Consider the following 17,428-nt stretch of genomic DNA (forward strand, 5'->3'; position numbering starts at 1 on the left):
CTCTATTGTGGTGGTGAAAGTTGCAGCAACATCGTGGACATATCAACATTAATTATTGAAGAAAATCAATTGGTAGATGAACTACCGACAATGACGCCAACTCTACCTCTCATTATACCACAAAAATTCGCCTCGAATACTGAGGAGGATCTTGACTCGCAGCCTGGACCATCGAAAAAAATTAAAAAAATAATAACTATGATACATCTTTTTCAACATAATAATAAATAATATTATTTTGTCTAGAAATTGTACGTGGATTAGGCCTATTGGGGATACCACAAAAAAACGCGCCTCCAGACTCTACTTCATAGGTGGCCGGGAAAAGGGTCAATAATAGCATAGAAATGTTAAAATCATAATAAATAATAATATAGATAGAAAAGTAAGCCCAAGGTTTTGTTTTTATTGTATTCCTATGAGAATTCGAGAATCTGGTCAAGTTTGGGGTGCTGTAAAACCTAGATAAATAAATAAAATTAACCAACTTTATAGTGGAAATTGTTCGTTGAAAAATCCTCTACAAAATTGCTATGTTATTTTATTGTAAAATGAACGGAAAAAATCTTGACGATAAAAATTAATATATATAAAATTGTAGAAAATTTAATTTGCTACATTTTATGTGTAATTAAATTTTCTGAATGTTTGCTAGTTTAGGAGATACAGCGCGAAAGCCTTTTGCACCCCTTTTTCCAAGATGGCGGCCGGGGGAAAAGGACGGCGACCCCAAAAACTTGAACTTAAGCTTTTACTGAACCCCCCAACACATTAAAAAAAAATAAAATTGAGTCCTCTAAGAAATGCAACCCTAAATGTAACATTTCAATGGACTAATTTTAATTCTAACATTAACATTTTAACAAAAAATACCGAAGAACACTACGAGCACATCAGAAAGTCCATTCATTTGACAGCAAAAGAAGCATTGGGGAAATGTGACGAAAACCATAAAGGAATAAAACCGTACTGGTGGGATGAAGAAGTAGAGAAGGAAATTACAGATAAACGTCGGAAATACCAGATATTCCTATCAACAAAAACAGAAAACGAGAAAACAATTTACAAAGAAGCCCAAGCCAAAAAGAACTGTCAAAAAATCAACACTCACATAGAGGTAGAATAAGCACAGAGAGTTGGAGGTTAATTAAAAATATGAGAAATAATAAGAAAAAAGACGTTACATCACCAATAACAACGGAAATAGAATAGAATAGAAATATGCTTTATTGTCACTGAAAATTTTTACAATTTTATGGACAAAGCTTACATATAGTCAAAAGAAAACATAATATCAATAACAAATAACAACTACAATTTACTAAAGTTAGGTAAATCGTCAATATACAGGGTGTCCAGAAACTCTACCGACAAACGAAGACAGGAGATTTTTTAGATAATTTAACCCAATTCACCTAGTTCGAAAATGCTTCCTAAGGGAGCTAGAGCTCTTTGAAGATGGCGTCATGTAATTAGTTTTTCTTAAATAACTCCAGAACGCCTCTAATTAGAAAATCGAAAATTGGTATGCTTATTTACTTTCCAGAAATGAATCGATTCCATCTATTGTGAATTTCTAGTACCGGTCATAGGCGTCCGTTTTGGGTAGGGCAACGTTTATTTTATCGCATAACTATTTTGTCTTTAACTTTTAAGCCTTTTTGACACTGGATTATTAAATTTTGAGTCATTCTAGTACTAAAAGGTACTCTTCCTTCAAGTCGGTAGGACACACCGTTTTCTAGAAAAATCGATTTGAAAGTTTTTCGTTTTTGGAATTTGAAAAAAATTGAAAATTTTTTTCAAAAAAAGACGATGTATTTTACTAACTTAAAGCAAGAGTAACTTTTAGTACTCGAATACCTCATAATTTAATAATCTAGTGTCAAAAATGCTTAAAAATTAAGGACAAAAAAGTTACGCTATAAAATAACTGTTGACCTACCCAAAACGGACGCCTATGACCGGTACTAGAAATTCGCAATTAATGAAATCGATTCATCTCTGGAATATAAATAAATGTACCAGTTTTCGTCTTTCTAAATAGGTTTTTTTTGATTTTTTTTTTAAATTCAAAGGACGAAAAATTTTTAAATCAATTTTTCTAGAAAACGGTGTGTCCTACCGGCTTAAAACAAGAGTACCTTTTAGCACTAGAATACCTAACAATTTAATAATACAGTGTCAAAAATGCTTAAAAATTAAAGCCAAAAAATTATACGATAAAATAACCGTTGCCCTGCCCAAAACGGACGCCTATGATCGGTACTAAAAATTCGCAATGGATGGAATAGATTTATCTCTGGAAGATAAATACGCGCACCAATTTTTGTTTTTCTAAATAGAAGCGTTCTGGAGGTATTTAAGAAAAACTCATTACAAGACGCCATCTTCAAAGAGCTCTAGCTCCCTTGCCTTAGGAAGCATTTTCGGACTAAGTGAATAGGGTTAAATTGTCTTAGAATTATCTGAAGAATCTTCGGTCTTCGTTTGTCGGTAGAGTTTCTGGACACTCTGTATGTACAGTATAATATAATACCTGGTGTCCACTTATATTTTCCCCCATTTTAACTGCCTATAACGTCTAAACGGCTCAAGATAGAAATATGCGGTTTTCTCTGAAATATTTTATTTTAGTAAAAGTTTTGTCTGAATGGATTGAATTTTTTTATATCGCTTTCAAATACGAAAAAAAAATGGCGGATTTTTGAAAAAAACGTTGTTGACTTTTTTTAATGGAACACCCAGTATATTTTTTTATAAATTGAAAGAAAGGTCATTCACCTATTCAGCGATATAAAGTTTTTCAAAATCGGTTGTCAAATCACTGAGTAATTAATTTTTAAAATGAGTGGTGCAACGTGGATATCAGATACCTAAATAACATAACTGAGCAAAATGATATTATGTTATGTGATTTCCACATTGCATCTCTCATTTTAAAAATTAATTGCTCAGTTATTTGGCAACCGATTTTAAAAAATTTTACATCGCTGGATAGGTAAATGACCGTTTTTTCAAGATACAAAAAAATATACTGGGTGTTTTAATAAAAAAGTCAACAACGTTTTTTTTTTTTCAAAAATCCGCCATTTTTTATTTAAAAGCGATATAAAAAATGGTCACTTACCTAAAAATTTGAAAAAACGGTCATTTATCTATGCAGCGATATAAAAATTTTTAAAATCGGTTGTCAAATGACTGAGCAATTAATTTTTAAAATGAGAGATGCAATGTGGAAATCACATAACTTGGTTAGTTATGTTATTTAGGTATGTGATATCCACGTTGCACCTCTCATTTTAAAAACTAATTACTCAGTGATTTGACAACCGATTTTGAAAAACTTTATATCGCCAGATAGGTGAATGAGCTTTCTTTAAATTTACAAAAGAATATACTGGATGTTCCATTAAAAAAAGTCAACAACGTTTTTTTTAAAAAATACCATATTTTATTTCGTATTTGAAAGCGATATAAAAAATTCAATCCATTCAGACAAAACTTTTACTAAAATAAAACATTTCACTGAAAACCGCATATTTTCATCTTGAGCCGTTTTGAAATTATAGGCAGTTAAAATGGGGGAAAAAGTGGACACCTGGTATATAAAAGCCAAGACGAAAACAATTTTGCAAAATTTATATAAATTGCAAATTGAACATACTTACAACAAATAAAATACAATACATAAGGAACTGACAAGTTTATGCTACTGCGTATGAAACCCAATTTTCTTAGTTATTCATTAAGAAATTCTTGTATTGAATAGTATGGTCTTTTAGATAGATAGGCTTTTGTCATTTTACGGAACTTTGGGAAAGATGTTGCAGATTTAAGTTGTAACGGGAGATGGTTGTACAGTTTCTTTGCGGAATATAATAAAGATTTCTTTACTAACTCAGTGGATGGAATCGGTAAATAAATGTCAAAGATTAAATTTCTGGTGGAGTAAAGATGATTGGGCCTTGCTGGAAGAACATGAAGGTGTATACGAATTAAACAAACCGTTTCTAGAATATATAAAGATGGAAGTGTTAAAATTCCGTGATCTCTGAAGTAACTTCTGCAATGTGTAGATCTTCTGAGGCCAAACAGATATCTTATTGCTCTTTTTTGCAATTTAAAAATAACATCAAATTGAGCAGCTGTACTAGAACCCCAAAAAGGAAGACCATATCGAAGATGAGACTCGAACAACGAAAAATATGTTATTTTAGAAGATGCTAAATTGAGTTCCCTTGAGACAGATCTTATTGCATAGCAAGCTGAGGCGAGTTTCTTACTTAACAAATCAATATGAAGGGACCATTTGAGGTTGCTGTCTAAAAAAATACCAAGAAATTTTACAGAATCAACGGTACTGATCTGGCTGTTATTAAGAGGCAAAGGTTGAAGAGCTTCTTTATAGGATAATGCTACTGTTTTACTTACGTTAAAAGAGAGTAAATTAGAGTCAGACCAGGTCTTTATCGTCAGTAGATCCGAAGTTATAGTTTCATGAAGAGATGCAATAGTTAAGTTGCTCCAAGTGATACTGGTATCATCAGCAAAAAGAAAAATTTTCCCATCGATTTTTAAATTAGTGATGTCATTTATAAAGATAAGGAACAGAAGAGGACCCAATACTGAACCTTGTGGTACTCCACATACAATGTTTTTGAGACTAGAGTCAGTATCATTAATTTGCTCTAACTACATAGTTGTTTCCTATTATTCAAGTAGGATTGGAACCAATTTAAAGAAATACCTCGAATTTCATAGAAATTTAGTTTTGTAATCAATATGTCGTGATTTACACAATCAAAAGCTTTGGCATAGTAGCAGAAAACAGTGGCAGTATAAAGATTACTGTTTAGTGCTTGGTAAATCTCATGTAGTACAGAAAACATGGCATCAGCGGTACAATTATTTGTTAAAAAGCCGAATTGATTTTGTGATAAAATGTTGTTATCAACGATAAAGGACGTAAGTCGAGTTTTAATGAGCCTCTCAATAATTTTGGAGAGTATCGGTAGTAAGGCAATAGGTCTATAGTTGCAGGCATCAGATTTTTCACCACCCTTACGAAGAGGAATAATAATGGCTGTCTTTAGGCACTCTGGAAATTTACCTTTTTCGAAGGAATCATTAATTAGAGAGACGAGGATTTCCAACACATTTTCTGTGAGATTAGAGAAAATTTTTATAGATAGTCCATCAGTACTACAAGATGATTTCCTTTTGATACTATTGATTGTTTGGATCAGTTCAGAGTTATCGACTGGTCCTAAAAAGAATGAATTCGAGACCTTTCTTGAGTTAGGGAGATAGGAAATGGGATCTTGTTGCGGCAAAATAGTTGATGTTATATTTTTACTCACATTAAAGAAGTAGTCGTTTAGACTTTCAGGATTTGGAAGGGAAAATGATTGAGCTGTGTGAGTTTTATTTCGAAGATGGTTTATTACAGACCAAGTTTCTTTTGCAACACTTTTAGAGCTTCCCAGACGATTTTGATAATAGGCTTTTTTAGTTGATTTGACAAGTTTTAGATATTGTACTTCGTGATATATTCAGTGACAGAAACATTGGTAGTAAATTTCTTGATGTATAGTAGTGAACGCATATTCTTGGCTGATATGCGAATACCTTTCGTAACCCAAGGTTTCCGATGTTTTGGCTTAATAGGGATTAAAGGAAATGCCTTATTGAAGATAAGGAGAAGCTTATCTAGAAAAACACTGAAATTATAGTCCACGTCTATAGAAGGAAAGTGCCACTCAGAAGTTAAGCATAAATTTTGGAATTTACGAAAATTCTGGGTGGAAAAAATCCTACCTAAACGTCGGGTTTTTGAGGAAGGTTTGCTGAAGATGTTAAACTTCGTATACACTGCTTCATGATCAGATAGTCCCGCATTAATAACTGTAGAGCAGACATCAAGGGGTGAGAAATCGGAGACAATATAATCGATTATGGTAGATGTAGTTTTTGTAATCCTTGTAGGAGAATTAACGTGGGAAACATGGGAAGAATGTTTCAAAAAATTACTAACAGAACAAAGACCAGAATTTGCATAGGTATAGTACATATAAATTCATCACCATTACAAATAAGTAAATCAGAGATGGAAAAAATAACCAAATCCCTGAAAAATGGAAAATCCTCGGGTCCTGGTGACATCCCTGCAGAATTAGTGAAAGCCGGTACAGACAAACTCTAGAAACAGCTATAAGAAAACTCTTCTAAGATCGCTTAAATGGTGCCGAATTATCAAAAGAATTGAAATTATCTGTCATGTCAACCATCCACAAAAAGGGCAGTAAGGATCAGTTTGAAAATTACAGAGGAATTGCGGTAAACAACACAATAAGTAGGATGTAGGGGAAACTTATTAAGAACAAAATAGAAAATGACTATAGATATTACGAAGTAGAGGAGCAAGCTGGCGTTAGAGATGGGCGGTCCACAGTAGACCATCCGTACTCTATTTCGCAAGTTATTGAGAAAAAGCAGCCGTCAATAAAGAAGTTCACCTGGCGTAGACCTACAAAAAGCATATGATAGTGTGCCTCTCAGCAAACTATGGTCAACCCTACATCAAACCAACATTAAAGGTGGTCTTATCAAAGCAGTCCAAAGTCTGTATAATGGAACAACTGCAAAAATTAAAACTGGATCAAGGATGTATGAGGGATTTAGGCTAAGGCCAGACAAGCGATAATTTACGGCGCTGTAAGAGCAGTAAAATGAAGCGGTAGTAGCTGCAGTAAAAAACATGGCCAGGCGGGGATGTAAATTACGGCGTGTCGCGAGATGTAAATACAGTGTTTTGGTCGTTATTATGGCTAGATGAGCTACCCATTTGAACCCAGGTCCATAGTCCATTCGTTTGCGATACGACGCCGAAGGTGGGCCCGTTCGATGTTGCTGCGCGATATTTTACAGCTCAGTCTGGCCATCCACTGGAGCTCACCGTGGGACCCATTTTCGCGCTTCATTTTACTGCTCTAACGGCGTCGTAAATTGTCGCCGTAGCCTTAAGGTCACGAAAGGATTGAAGCAGGGTTGCTGTATTTCGCCTACCCTTTTTAAAATTTATCTGGAACACTCGAGCTGTAGAAAAGAAAATGTAATGGCATGGGAATCCCTCTCAATGACGAGACAACACTATACACTTTATGTTTCGCTGTTGACCAAATTCTGATTGCTCAGGATCATGACGACGTGAGTTACCTGACGCGGAAGGTAATAGAAGAATATAACAAATGGGGTCTCGAAGTCCATATTAAGAAAACTGAAGCCATGTGTACTGGAGGGACAAAGCAGTCCATTACATTAGACGATGGGTTAGAAATTAAACACTGTGATGAATACAAGTACCTACCTGGGCATGAAGATAACTCAAGATGCAATACTCCATGCTGCTATAAAAGAAACATACAGGGGAGAAAAGCCATATGCATGATGAACGGCATTCTGTGGGACCAAACAATATCTAAAGCGAACAAACAGCTCATATACAATACCATACTTAAAAGAAAGTGTAATCACATACGGCATTGAAGTTTGGACACTGAAACAAAGAACAGAGAAAATGTTACTAGTTAACAGAAATGGACTTCTGGAGCAGGCAAATCAAGAAGAGATCGGATACCAAACGAGAGAATACGAGAAGTGATGGGAGTCACACATACAATAATTGATGACATAAAAACAAAACAACTAGTATGGTACGGCCATGTACAGAGAACACCAGACACGATCCCTAAACAGATTTTGGCATGGACATCACAAGGAAGAAGGAAAAGAGGGAGGCCGAGAAGAAGCTGGAGGGAGGGAATTGAAAAAGAACTAGAGGAAAGAGAAATCCCTCCACGTCTATGGTTACACAGAAAAGAATGGAGGTTAGGAGTCGGAAGGCGTCGAATAACGCTGTAAACCGATAGTATACCCCATTCCACGAATAAACGACCCTCTTGGATTATCGCGACAACGAATATCTTACTGTGCAAAATATGAAGAACGAAAGTAAATTGCAAATTATATTGTTGTTTATTCGAGTAATTATTAGAGTAAAATACTTTCGTACTTCTTATGCTGCACACTAAAATACTCGTTATCCGATAATCCAAAACAGTCGTATATTCGTGGAATACACCATAGTAGTAAGTCTCACATTGGACATAAGCATATTTCAATAATTTTTTAATCACTTACGCTTTCAAATCCTGAATGCCCTGCTTGGCAACGTATCTCTTGGATACCTCGCATCCAAACCAAACAGCTTCCCCTTCTTTGATACTTTTAGCGGTAAGATCCAACAGCAGCTCTACTGGTTGGTTGTTATAGATGCACTTTCTACCTCCAGCCATGTTACCTAAGCAATCTACAGTATAGACTTTTCCGTATTCGTTTGTTGGCCTAGGATCAGTTACAAGGCAGACCTGAAAAAACGTTTCAATTTCGGAAATTAAGAATAAACGTGAGATAATTCCACCGAAATAATTTGAAGAGTACAAAGGAGAAACAAGGAATGTCACACTTTATACATATCAAGATAAACACCAATAAAGGTTTAATTCTTATGATATCTAAAAACTACTTAGGAGATTCTTAGCAACATTCTAGCAATTTTTATTCTATAATTTTAACAAGAATAAAAAACCGCTAAACGCCGTAAAAATGAGTGGCGCATACAATATTCCAGCTACAAAAGATCCGATATGAATATTACGTGGCGCGAAAATGTATTTTCATTTTGATGCCAAACAAAATTCTAGTTTTATTTTAAAAGATTCATAATATTTGCTCAATTTGAAGTAAAACGCGCCACGAAAGAGTAACTTTGATAAAGTTTGAATTTTGAAACTCTTTTGTGGCGCGTTTACTTCAAATTTAGCAAATATTATGGAAAAATATTTTACAATAAAACTAGAATTTTGTTTTGCATCAAAATGAAAATACACTTTCGCGCCACGTAATATTGCTGGAATATTGTATGCGCCACTCATTTTTACGGCGTTTAGCGGTTTTTAATTCTTGTATCAGTAGTTTTTCAAAGTTATTTATAAATTAAATGTATGAAGTTGAATGCAATGTATCTCGATTACACGTTAAGCTTTATAAATGGTCGCCTTTGTCGCATTACCTCCCAAATAATCTAGTGCCCATCGAATGTACACTAGATTTTTTTCTATTCGAAATAGATTGAAAAAAATATTGGGATGGCCGGTAAATAAACTCGGATTGCCCGTTGCCAGCCCGTTGACAACTACATAAACCATTTCGGGAATAATCGTTAATTGGATTATACTTTTGTAGCTTAATAACTTCTAAACGGCTTAACCGATTTTGACCACTAAACATGAGTTTGAAACGTATTGACAACTAGTATCTGATGCATCTAAGGTCAAGTATCATAACTGAAGCTATTACAGGAATTATTGAACTTAAAAAACCGTTTCTTCCCATAGATAATAGAATTGATCACACTTAGAGCCCGCGCAAACTGCAGACTTTTTAGTTGGCCGATAGTTTAGTCGGCTTCTTAATCAGTACAGAGAGGTATACAGATGCGCACATTACACCGATTCACCGATGCATTAAGAAGCCGACTAAACTATCGGCCGACTAAAAAGTCTGCAGTCTGCGCGGGCTCTTATGAAGCCTACAACTAAAAATTCGAATTTTCCCGGATATGAGGTATACGCCGTTAGCTTCGTCTAGGTCTAGAGTCCTTCTACAAACGCTCAGTTATTGGCGCAATTCGCAACTTGAAATTTTGAGTAATTGTCGATAAACCAAAATTTTCAAAGTTTGGCTTTTCAGTTTTTTGGCTATACTGAGCCGTGTGTATGTCTGATCCCGACGGCTTACACACCATTTGAAAGCATAAATCAACACTATTGATTTGGTGTGTTTGCGATTCTCCTGTCTCTTCTTGAACCGAAGATATATACCCCCAAAAAATATGCCGTTTTGTACTTACCAAGTCCTATAACTGGCTTATGGGTGGTCAAAAGTCACAACCAACACCGGTTCTGAATCGGCCCTGACCCCCTATTCAAACACAGAAAAAAAATTCAGATCGGTTTAACTTTTCCACACACACACATACATACATACATACATATCCACAAACATTTTCTCTTTTTTAAATAGAAATCGAGTCATATTTCTGAGCTCGGTAACTTTTGAATGGAATAACCGATTTTCAAAATTAGACATGCATTGGAAAGGTAATGATCAGTACTATTAGAGGCGGTAAAGGTCGGACTTAAATTTTCGAAGTTTTTGGGAGTTTTGGGGACGAGAACGAAAAACAGACCCTAAATAGGAAGGGCCGTAAAATCCACACCCTTGGACCAAAATGGATGGTAGACATATGAATGGGTGAGTCGTTTCCTGAACTTTAAGATGGGAGTTGGCCCAATTTTCAATTCAGTCAGATTTAGAAAATCGAAAATTTCGTGTATATAATATAGTGTCGCGTGTAGGGGGGTGTGGGTGTGCGCCACTGGCGAGAACTGCCGTTCTCTGGTAATATAATATTAATCTATATTAACTTATTAATTTAATTATGCACCAAAAAACTGCTATATAACATAACTTATTTTTGTTCAGTGGCGTACGGACAATCCTGGTTCTTCGCCTGGATACAAATTTTTAGAAAATTTATATAGACTGATCTTTCTGGTTATTGTTCTGAATCGATAGGCTAGTCGATATTACTGAGTTTTAGCTACCACATGGCGAGAAAAGCCAAAATTCATGAAAAAGTGGCATTCCTTGTTTTTCCCCTGTACTCTTCATTTGAAATGTTAAATCGAAGAAAAATAACAAACTGCGAGGCATAAGTTAGGGATATAGCTACAAATTAAATAAATAATAAAACAATAAAATTGTATCCCACTGTATAAACCATGTAACTTATCTACATTAACAATTTGAAGACTCGAGTGGAAGAAGGAGGTATGTGACATTTTCTAAAACTGACTTTCCTAGTAAATAACGGTGATATGTGATTTCGCTATCATACGAAACTTATACTGTACCTCTAAAAAGCTTTTAATAACATTGTTATTGCTCACTTGAATGAGCTTCATTCAGCTTAATAACAATGATATTAAAAACTTTTTAGAGGTACAGTGTAAGTTTCATATGATAGCGAAGTCACTTATCACCTTCATTCACTAGGAAAGTCAAAGTTTTAGAAAATGTCGCATACTTCCTTCTTACATAAGGATGTTATTAAGAGCATTTTAGAGGTATAGTGTAAGTTTCATAATATGACAGATAAGTCACCTCATATCAGTCACATATATCATCTTCATTCACTAGGAAAGTTTTTGAAAATGCCACATACCTCCTTCTTCCACTTAGGTTTGACAATGTTATTAAGCTTTTTAGAAGTGCAGTGTAAGTTTCATAATATGATAGATAAGTCACATATCACCTTCATTCACTAGGAAAGTCAAAGTTTTAGAAAATGTCATACCTCCAGTATTAAAAACTCCACAATTTTTACGACGTAGTTCATGGATGTTCCCATGTCACCTCATATGTCACCTTCACTCACTAGGAAAGTCAAGGTTGTAGAAAATGAGACATACCTCCTTGTTCCACGTAGGTCTAACAATGTTATTAAGATTTTAGAGGAGCAGTGTAAGTTTCATATGATAGATACGTGATACGTCACATATATCATCTTCATTCGGTAGGAAAGTCAAAGTTTTAGAAAACGTCACATACCTCCTTCTTACATAACAATGCTATTAAGAGCTTTTTAGAGGTACAGTGTAAGTTTCATATGATAGCGAAGTCACACATCACCTTCATTTACTAGGAAAGTCAAAGTTTTAGAATATGTCACATACCTTCTTCTTCCACTTAGGTCTTCAATTAACACTAGTTTGCTGTTTTAAGTTTTATTTATTCAAAGAAATAAATTATTAAAATAAAATATCAACGAATTGTTTAGTCCTTGTTTTAATTTTACTGCAATCAACGAAGCTACAAGTAGTCCAGGGCGCATTTGTTTTGAGATGGACGTTGAGAGGTGACTCAAATTTTTTTGCAGATATTGTTTGGAATTAACTCATATAATAATAATTGAGTTATCCTCCCACTCAAAAAGGTCCGGAACATTGTTATAATCAAAATGTCAAAAAATGAAAGAAAATTTCGATTTTTTTCTTCGATTTTTGATTATAACTTTAAAAGTATTCACTTCCGAGAAAAGTTGTACTGACATAAAAGTTGCGTAATTAAATTTACTATAATATAGGATTGGTTAAATATTTTAAAAATTGTCACCCTTGTTGCAAAATAGCAATAATTGCGAAAAAACCATAAAAAAACAAGTATTCGCATTTTATGTTTTTCAACCATTTATGCTACAATTAGAACCTTCATATTTTACCCAAAAAAATATATGATATAATAAAATAATACTGTAAATTTCATTAAGATCGGTTTAATAGATTTTGCAAAATAAATCTTGCAATCCAGCATTTGCAAAAAAAAATTCATTTTTTCAAAATGTTGTAGGACTGAAAATAAAGCAGATAGCAAGTTGAAATTTTTTTACGTATAGAAGAATACTGTACCTTTCAACTGCAATTTGCAAAATTAAAATCGGTTAACTACCACGGCGTCAGGAATTTTTTTTAAATAAACATTAATTTTTGGTGCTACGCGCAGGACAGCGGTGTTCGATTAACACAAGTTGATTTCCACCAAAATTTCTTACAATCTTTATCTAATATTTTATATTTTTACTCTATATTTTGTTGTATTTTAATATTTTAATTCCACAAAAATCAAACTAATTTGATTATTGTTTGTGAAATATTGTTTAAACAATTGCATATGTTTAAAAATAATAAACTTTTATTCTCTAAGTTAGAATATATGAACAAAGAAAGTTTTTGCCAAAAAAGTGTTATTTCAAAGGACAGAGTATGTGTTTTTATTTTGTAATAAACAAATTTATTTATTTATATCGAAATGTACTAAAAATTAAAATTTATCAATCATTATCAAAGGTCATTGGAATGCCCAATCAGAGCAAACGGATCCGCTGTCCTGCTCGTAGCACCAAAAATTAATGTTTATTAAAAAAATCCTGACGCCGTGGTAGTTCACCGATTTTAATTTTGCAAATTACATATAAAAGGTACAGTATTCTTCTATATGTAAAAAAAATAATTACACTTTTATAAAAAAGAACTTTTTTATAATAAAACCTTTTTATTATTTATAGGAAAGAATATAAAATAATTTAACGATAAACGATTTAACGATAAAATGCTTAAAATTCCAAAAATTACACTCTAATAAAAATAGTTATTTATGAAACAGTTCGTGAAGTATGCTTTTTGCTAACGCACGCGATATTTAGAGCACGAGCGACAACGGAGCGAGTGTTATACATCGCGTAAGTCATTGCTCATATTGTCATCACCATGACAACGAGAAAGTTAAGGATATTTGATAATATGAAAGTGTGCCAAAAAACCCATTGAAAGTGTGCGAAAAAGTAAACCCCATTTAAAATACATTGTTACTTCACGCAAATTTTAAACTCTTCACGCACTGCTATCTATAATGACAGTTTTCACAAACTAAAAACTTATACATAATATGGCAGAGTAGATAAAGTATTTTTTATAATATCACGGTTTTGTTATTGCATATATACATAATGTAGCACACAACATGTTTGGAAAGAATAATTAACTTATAAAATATGAATTTTTAGTAGGTTTATTAACTGTTATTTATAATTATGATTCCAAAAATTACACTAGTATAAAATAGTATTTTTTATAATACCACGGTTGTTTAAAATGGTATACATATATAATTTTAAGTATATAAACTTTTAGTTATTTATTAAAACAATTAAAAAAGATACGCAACAGCTGGGTTCCAACTAGGGACCTCTCGATCTGCAGTCTAATGCCACTGAGGCAGCATCAATTTGTAGATATCGATTTATTACCGTATTGTAAAATATCATTGCATTAGTCACATTTTTAAAATAGTTTGAAATTAGGGGTCAGTGGAGTAAAGCTTTGTAGATCCGTTATAAGTAATAGATAGTAATAAAAGTTAATAACAAAAATTGTAGCCAACTTTGATTACATATTGATAATCAGTAATCGTAAATTGTAAGTTTTAGACAATTATTCAGTCACGGCTTACTTAAAATTTGTAAAGATTTAGACCCGTAATTATTAATAATTTTGCTCTGAAAAATGAAAATATCTCGAAAACTAATAAATTTACACATAGGCACATAGGGAATGTTATACAAAAATTATAGTATGGTAATGGTACTTGTCGATAATGATATAAAATACATGGCGTTCTATTTAAAATTACTGAGAAAATAATGTACTTGTGTTTTGACTCACCCTGTATTCAATATAAAGAAAATTAGCAAAACAAACATTTACGAAAATTTTGATAATAAATAAAAAAAATATGACTTCAATAAACCATTGACCTTGTGCTTGCTTTTATTTATACATGTAGTTAAACTTGTTAGGATTTTCATATAAAATTGGTTATAACTTTGTAAATACCCCGTATAACATACCAAACCTTTATATTTTCGTAATCGAAAAGTTACGAAGATTTCGAATATAAAATAAAATACAGGGTGTTCTATTTAAAAAAACGTAAGTTTGGTCTGCCACTATGTTATAGAACACCCTGTAACATTCTAACTAATTTTGTAATGTGAAAATCAAAGTTCGCTACAATTTTTGTTATTAAGTTTTATCGCTATACATTACTATAACGGATCTACGGAGCTTTACCCCACTAATTAATCACCCTGTATAATAGCAGTTAAATATTGCATTGTTAGCTAGTTCTAAGCTATCCTGAAAATTTCAGGTGTCCAGGTAGCCTAGAACTATTTTTAAAATAGATTACAAAATTTGCGGAGTCCGCGACACCAACCAAGCCAACTGTATAAAAAGGTTTTAATAACTTGCTGTCTGCTTTATTTTCAGTCCTGCAACATTTTGAAATAATGAATATTTTTTGCGAAAGCTGGATTGCAAAATTTATTTTACAAAACCTATTAAACCGATCTTAATGAAATTTACAGTATTGTTTTACTATTTTATATAGTTTTTCTGGGTAAAATACGAAGGTCCTAAGTGTAGCATAAATGGTTGAAAAACATACAATGCGAATACTTGTTTTTTTTATGTTTTTTTTCGCAATTATTGCTATTTTGCAACAAGGGTGACATTTTTTAAAATTTTTAACTAATCCTATATTGTAGGAAATTTAATTACGCAACTTTTATGTTAGAACAACTTTTCTCTAAAATGAATACTTTTAAAGTTATAATCAAAAAACGAAGAAAAAGATCGAATCTTTCCTTAATTTTTTGACATTTTGATTATTTAAACAATGTTCCGGACCTTTTTGAGTGGGAGGATAACTCAACTATTATTATATGAGTTATTTTCAAGCAATTTCTGCAAAAAAATATGAGTCACCTCTCAACATCCAAATGTACTAATATTTTTACAGATGCGCCCTGCTCTAAAGTGATTCAATTAGTGGTAACAAGATGCCTCGTCGTAAATTAAATAAAGCCAACAGAGCTGTGGAAATGTTTCAAAATGGTGCCTTACAAGTCGAAGTTGCCAATATTTTCAATGCTTCACAAAGTCTTATTTCTAGACTTGTGTCTAGATTTCGGAACACCGGAAATGTTGCTGAACAACCAAGAACAGTCCGGCCTAGAATTACCACGGCTCGAAATGGCTGCACAAAACACTATCAAAGCACCTTAAAGATGTCACTGCTACCCTTGTTTCTGCTTGAACTATTCGAGGGAGGGATTTGAGCATAAAGAGATAGTGGAAGTAACCTTCATAGACCTCACAGTGGTCTTTGATACGATAAACCACAGAACCTTGCTAACTAAGATCTATAACACTGTGCTTGACTATGACCTGGTAAATAGCATTAGATCACTGTTGTGTAATAGAGGCTTCTACGTTGTACTAAATGGAAAGAAGGGCAGATGGAGAACCCAAAAAATGGCCTAACTCAAGGAAACGTTCTGGCGCCGTCCCTATCTACACCAACGACCAACCAATGCACCCCCAGACTGAGAGTTTTGTTTACGCTGACGACCTTGGTATCGCTGGTAAAGGCGAAATCACTCACACAAGTAGAATAGACAATGGAAGAGGCTTTAAATATGATGTCAACTTATTACAAACAAAACTCCTTAAAGCCAAACCTTACTAAAACCCAAGTATGTGCATCCCATCTCAACAACCATCTGGTGCATGTAAAACTGAATGTTCCTTGGTAGGGACAACGCTTGGAACATACTGATAGGCCTAAATATGTTGGGAGTGATACTAGACCGGTCACTAACATATAAATTCCACTGTCAGCACAAGACAAAAGGTTTCTACGAGAAACAACTTTCTTCGGAAACTTGTAGGGAGCAAATGGGATGTAAATCCCCAGATCTTAAAGTCAACAGCTGAGGCCTTATGTTTCTAAACAGGGGAATATGCTTGTCCCGTCTGGGGTAGATCTAGACACGCCCAACAAGTCAATACGGCGTTAAATGAGACATTTAGAATAACTACCGGTTGTATGAAGTCTACTCCTCTACCCCTACTGTAGATGCATCACCAGAGGACCGTAGATGCGCCTCACAATATATGGAGAAATTCAGGCAAACTTTCGATGAAATGCACCAATTATACGGGGTTGACGAACCGCCAGGAACCAGCCGACTTAAATCAAGGAATAGGTTTATGAGGAATGTCAGAGTCGAACTACCTGAACTGTTTCCCCTACATCCAGAACAACCTAATGGAATGAACCTGGACTGAAGAACCTGGCGGGCACTCAACCGCATACGCACAGGTGCTGCCCCTGTAAAACAGAACCTCCTTAAATGGGACACCAAGACAGATAACGACGCACTTTGTCAATGTGGTGAAATACAGATCGTGGAGCACCTGAGAGTATGCAGACTTTGTCCATCACAGTGCACCCTCGATGATTTATGGCTCGCAAATGCAAAGGGTGTAGACGTAGTCCGATACTGGACAGAAAAACTGTAGTCGGATCCAAACACGAAAAAGAAAAGTAAAGTATTTGAAGACGTTTAAAAATATTTAGTTTGGTATCTAGATGTCCTTTGAGACGTGTAACATTGACCTTACGATATCAGCATAAAAAATTAAGTTGGGCTAGAATACACTTAAATTGTAGAGATGTGTGATGTCACAAATACCGTGTCACACGGTCCATCCATTTGGAGGTGGAGGTGTTAAAGTTTGGTCTGGAATCTGTTTCGGGGAAAGAACAGATCTCTACCTTTGCCAGGACACTATGAATAGTGAGATGTACAGACGGGACATTATTGAGCATATTGATAATT

At 34.0% G+C, this 17,428-nt stretch overlaps 1 protein-coding gene across 1 annotated transcript in view; it reads right to left on the minus strand.

Moving 5' to 3' along the window:
* The window catches only part of LOC126882292 (bleomycin hydrolase), a 101,822-nt gene that overhangs the window by 21,732 nt on the left and 62,662 nt on the right, over positions 1-17,428 (minus strand). The window contains exon 6 of the mRNA XM_050647155.1: positions 8,203-8,429. Within this exon, the coding sequence (XP_050503112.1) occupies positions 8,203-8,429 (227 nt within the window). The remainder of the gene's footprint in view (positions 1-8,202; positions 8,430-17,428) is intronic.

Source organism: Diabrotica virgifera, chromosome 3 (genome assembly GCF_917563875.1).
Source record: "Diabrotica virgifera virgifera chromosome 3, PGI_DIABVI_V3a".
NCBI classification, from domain to species: Eukaryota; Metazoa; Arthropoda; class Insecta; order Coleoptera; family Chrysomelidae; genus Diabrotica; species Diabrotica virgifera.